The sequence below is a fragment of the Ctenocephalides felis genome, unplaced genomic scaffold (genome assembly GCF_003426905.1).
Source record: "Ctenocephalides felis isolate EL2017-DRISC unplaced genomic scaffold, ASM342690v1 CF-g0.4_SCAFFOLD_03570, whole genome shotgun sequence".
Lineage (NCBI taxonomy): Eukaryota > Metazoa > Arthropoda > Insecta > Siphonaptera > Pulicidae > Ctenocephalides > Ctenocephalides felis.
The window spans coordinates 17,175,030-17,180,509 of NW_020539724.1; the positions used below are offsets into that span (position 1 = coordinate 17,175,030).

Consider the following 5,480-nt stretch of genomic DNA (forward strand, 5'->3'; position numbering starts at 1 on the left):
ATCTTGTTTTACTTTTAATCACTTATTTATTAATTACTTAACTTACTTTTTATTTGTTAAGTCGATTATTTACACATATCGGGAAGTTTATGTAACTTGCCTCAAAGCAAAATACCAATTCCAACTAGTTTAAATTTATATCATAGCTGTATTTTATGACAGAGGTTTTAGTAGTGTCAGAGCATATCATAATTTACTTTTCTTATTAATTACTTTTTCAACATTTTTTCATATTATATTTCAGGAGCGATTCAAACATTTGCTGCACTCATTACTCCTTTATTTTTGATAGATGCGGCAGAAAGTCTTTGTTAATATTTTCAGGCGCCGGGATGACCATTGCAATGGTAAGTTTTTTTTTTTTAACTTATAAGTTTTGATTAAAATATCCTTAAATTAAATTTTGATGGTGTTGAAATAGTAATATATTGTTATTTTTGGAAATCTATGTTTTAGGGGACCTTTGGTGCGTATTTTTATATAATTGAAAACAATTTGATGAATGCTGATTCTTTGACTTCGATACCAATGGGATGTATAGCCGCTTTTATTTTTACAAACTCTATTGGTAAGTTATGTGATATCTATAATTAATATCAAATTATATATATATATATATATATATATATATATATATTAATGTAATTGAAGTCATACTTTAGACATGATCGGTTTGTCATTGTAATTAGCATTTAGGACTTGAACTTTTATTAAAGAAATGAAGTAATTGCTGATTAATACATTCTATAATGTTCGTTTACACAGTAAACTTATAACAATTGTGAATAAATTCATTAACACTATCAATAAATAAACTGCAAAGATGTATATCTGTATATATAAATGATGTACTATTGTTGTGCTTGATCTCTTGTTTAGAGTAATAAATCTGAATATCAATTTATTCTTCAATATTTATAAAAATATGCAACTTTGTAATACTTAATAGCCATCCTAAACGAAAAACATGTAAACTTCCTCTAAACTTCCAAAAGTGTCTGCGATATAATTCTGTTAATGATATATCTTTGTCATGATAGAATAAAGCTGTGCTTTTTAATATATATTTTTAATATGTATAAAAATGCAGAGAATTTATATTAAATGAGGCCTGAATAAATATATTGTTTTCACAATTTCACTTATCATGTAATTGTGTTTGAAGAACTTCGTGTAATTAAAATTAACATACATTCATGAACTGCTTTTTTTTACTTTTTTGCTGGTGATACAATTTCATTCTTTGAACAGCTGGTAGTATCTAGTAATCTAGTAATAACTTCAAAAATATATATAGTAACCACGAATAATACAAATTACTTCAATAAACTTAAGTTTCTTAAACGTCAGATTTTTCATTTGTTTTATTATTTTCACTATACAATCAAAGCAATCATACTCGAGCGACACGACGACCAATCACAATCGACCCGTATAGAAATGATATCATCGAGAGCGAATGACGAATTATCGTTCTCAATAGTTTTTTCTGCTCACTCATCTCATCTTCATATGTTATCTTAACTGTGCAGTTCATCTTCTCTATTTCATAAATGTGGCTTTTTCTCATACCTTGCTCAGAGTCCATGCCTCTGATCCGTATTCAGATAATATGTTATTTAATATTTCAGGTTTCGGTGGCGCTATATGGGTGGTTATAAGCGAAATCTTTCCTGGACATCTTCGGGCTCATGCATCCGCTATCTGCACGTCCATCTGTTTCGTCACCGCCTTCGTGATCGCTCTCACTTTTGATGACTTGCAAGCTCTCTTGAAAAATTCAGGAACTTTTGGACTATATGCATTTTTCTGCGCTCTTTCCGTCATATTTGTGGCAGTTTTCTTACCGGAGACCAGAGGTAAGACAAATAATCATCATATTTACGAAGGGGAAAGAGAGGGGTTATTTCAGAATAATATGCATGATTAGGGTAGTCGTTTGAACTTTTTCATAGATGGAGAAAATCCTTTTTTTTTTTTGAACTCTGTTTTATTTAGCAATCAGAAATACATAAAGATTCCTATGAGCTAAATTGGCAATATTTAAGAGCAATGCCTAAGAAGAACTTTAGTGAGATCTTCTTAGTTTTACAATATAATGATAATAGTATATTAGATCTAATCTAAGACTAAGTCTAAAGGCCATTGTCGTTTCAATCTCATTATGCCAAAAGGTTGAGTAATGTCAACTATTGATGGGTTCGAATGTGAGTCCAGTTTGCGTTTGTATTTTTCCTTGAATTCTTTGAACGTTAATTGCATCGTTTTCATGTTGAGGTCGCTGTGAATGGTTTTATTTGTCATGTACAACGGAGAATTGAGAATTGTACGTAAAATTTTTGACTGAGTTCTTTGCATTATAGCTATATTTGATTTGTAAACACATCCCCAGAGCTCAATTCCGTAGGTCCAGATTGGTTTAATAATTGATTTATATAGCAGCAACTTATTTTCAACAGAGAACTTAGACTTTTTACGTAGTAGCCAATGGATGGAGAAAATCCATAAAAATAAAAAATATATCATAGTTTTAGATGTTTTGTCAGTTTATAAAACAAAATTATATAGAACCGGTTTTAGTAGAAAATTAAATAATTTTAATCGATTTCTACATTTTTCGAATCCCAATTTGACTCTTCCTCAGTGGACCAAAATAAAAAAAATAATCAACGAATTAATTTAAAATATATTAAATTTATCATAAAATAATACAAAGTAAATCTAGGTTTGAAAAATTACACAAACCAAAAAACATTTTGTATGTAAAGCTAACAATAGGTACATAATAGACAGTTTATTCAATTCACTCTGAGTAAAAATACTCGTCTCGAAGACTGGGAGGACATTTTGATGTAAATTTAGGACATTTCAATAGAGTAAATTTTAATTTGTACACATTAGTAAAAACTAGATAAAATTTACTAAAATCTCATAAAAACTGTTATATACTCTTTAATATTAAAATTTTGAATAATTTGCATGTGAAATAATGTGTACTGTAGTATTTCCATAATTTGTAATATATGGCCATATATTAAATAAATCCCGATTTAGGACATTTTTTTAGTTTTCTTCAAATAACTTTTGATTTACATTCTGGACTTCATAATTTGTTTACATTAATGAAAACTAGATAAAAGTTACTAAAATCTAATCAAAACTGTTATATACTCTTGGGTATCAAAATTTTAAATAAAATGAGTCGTGATAGAATTAAAGAGGCAGGCACTCTTATACTTTGATTGTTTTGTACGAATTTCTTGTTAATTTCGTAAAATAAACTTTTTATATAATTTTGCTTCTGACTTCAATTAAAGATGGTTTTAGTAAAACTGCTAGAATACATCTTTTAGAATATCATCATATTGAATGAAGACGAATAATTCAGACATGAATAATTATTTTCTAAGAGAACCACTTGTTTTTAAATGTTTTTGCTTCTATGTCTTCAAAAACACTCACAAATTTCTTCGTTTTATTAATTCGAATTAAAAAATTAATGTTGACCTATTGACTTTATTTTTTGAAAACTATATATATTTTATTATTTTGACATGCTCTTAACCTGTGACTGTATAAATAAATAATTAACAATTATTACCAGGTTTGTCGTTTGAAGAAATTCAAAAGAAGCTTAAAACAAAATTCAAGTCGAACGTTGTTGATGTTGGACACGACAATCCTGCCATGGAGCGACATTAGAAAATATATTAAAATAATTTAGATATATTATTTAATTACTTTTTTAATTTTCTTGTTAATACACTATGTTCTGTAGATAGAGTATTTATATAAAGCTAATTTAATAAATAATTTATTTCACTTAATAATTAAATATTTCTGTATGTATAATGGATACTTAATTTTATATTCTTGAGATCTGCAGGTTTAAAATATTATAGCTTTTATGAAAAATTGGTATTAGTTAAATGTATGATCTGAAAATGTTTACTGTTAAAAAAATTAATTTAAGTTGTGGTTATTTCATTCGACTCAATGTATATTATTAATCATTCATTCATTCCTATAATGAGATTCATCTTTGCCTATTGTTTTATACTTACAATTAGTGGAATATTGAATTGAAGATATAAGTTTTTCAAGTTTTCACGGTTTTTTATATATTATTTATACATGATTATATATGGACTATCTGTCTTAGTTTATATGGGAAAGGGATATATAAATTATATATTTTTGATTTTTTCATCATTAAGTATATATGGAGTAGCCTTCCTATGTATGGAAATCGAATATATAAATGTATATATTAATTTTTCCATTATTGCATATGGGCTATCTGCCTTCGTATGTATGGAAATCAAATATATAAATGTATATATTGATTTTTTCATCATTATATATGGACTAGCTGCCATAGTATGTATGAGAAGTGAATATATAAATGTATATATTGGTTTTTCCATCATTACATATGGACTAACTGCTTTAGTTTGTATGGGAAAGGATATATAAATTATATATTGATTTTCCATTATTACATATGGGCTATCTGCCTTTGTATGTATGGAAATCAAATATATAAATGTATATATTGATTTTCCATCATTATATATGAACTAGCTGCATTAGTATGTAAGGAAATTGAATATATAAATGTATATATTGATTTTTCCATCATTATATATGGACTAGCCGCCTTAGTATGTATGGAAATTGAATATATAAATTCAAATATCCCGCCACACATGTGAAGTATGACGCTTGCAGCGCCTCTATGCAAAATCGTTCCCAGTTTGTTGGGAACTACGTAGTGACTACCGGGTTCATATAGTTCTGTGTCAGATGGCGCCACAGACCAAACGTCAAACGTTTGACAGTTCATCGACGACAAGTAAAATATGAATTCAAAAAAAATCGGATGAATAAATGCATAGACAATATTAGAATATGAACATTTATAAATACGAATAAATGTGTATATTGTTTTATATATCAGTAGATGTGTACTATTTTTTGCCCTATTTTGGTACAGAAATTGGATATATACAATATAAGTACCAATACTAAAAGTAAGTACAAAATGATTGTTATTGTATTTCAAATGGAAATTTTATATCATAATCGTTACAAGTTAGTATTATCATAGTTTAAGTGGGTTCTTCTACCTTGGGGCCTCATTTCTGATACTGTTTTTTGATAATGAATCGTAGGGAAACCAATAATTCAATGAAGGTGCCGTTTTTTGCATTTAACTTGTTTATTTTCTATTCTTTTTAACATAAATTTAATTAATGAATTTTCACTTTCAAGATCCAGAATTGCTGTAAAATTATCATTGAAATGAACAAATAAATAGTCAATTAATCAATTTATTTTTCGAGATATTTTGTCAACCAGTTGCGAAACTTTGGAAATTGCATTCAAAGATATTAATGCATTATGATCTTGGAAGCAAAAGTTACTTATAATCAATCCTGCCCTGCCCGAGCTATAAAGTACCACTTCAATATTATATT

General features: G+C 27.5%; 1 protein-coding gene across 1 annotated transcript; it reads left to right on the top strand.

Moving 5' to 3' along the window:
- The first annotated feature begins 324 nt into the window (after nucleotides 1-324).
- On the top strand, nucleotides 325-3,779 carry LOC113383785 (facilitated trehalose transporter Tret1-like). The gene is made up of 4 exons (XM_026622043.1): nucleotides 325-347; nucleotides 457-568; nucleotides 1,632-1,859; nucleotides 3,605-3,779. Exons 1-4 carry the CDS (start codon nucleotides 333-335, stop codon nucleotides 3,700-3,702), a joined length of 453 nt encoding a protein of 150 aa, XP_026477828.1. The 5' UTR covers nucleotides 325-332; the 3' UTR covers nucleotides 3,703-3,779.
- Nucleotides 3,780-5,480: the final 1,701 nt, after the last annotated feature.

Coding starts and splice junctions, on each gene's coding strand:
- LOC113383785 (XM_026622043.1), top strand. Junction 569..1,631: donor TATTTTTACAAACTCTATTG/GTAAGTTATGTG, acceptor TTAATATTTCAG/GTTTCGGTGGCGCTATATGG. Junction 1,860..3,604: donor TTTCTTACCGGAGACCAGAG/GTAAGACAAATA, acceptor AATTATTACCAG/GTTTGTCGTTTGAAGAAATT.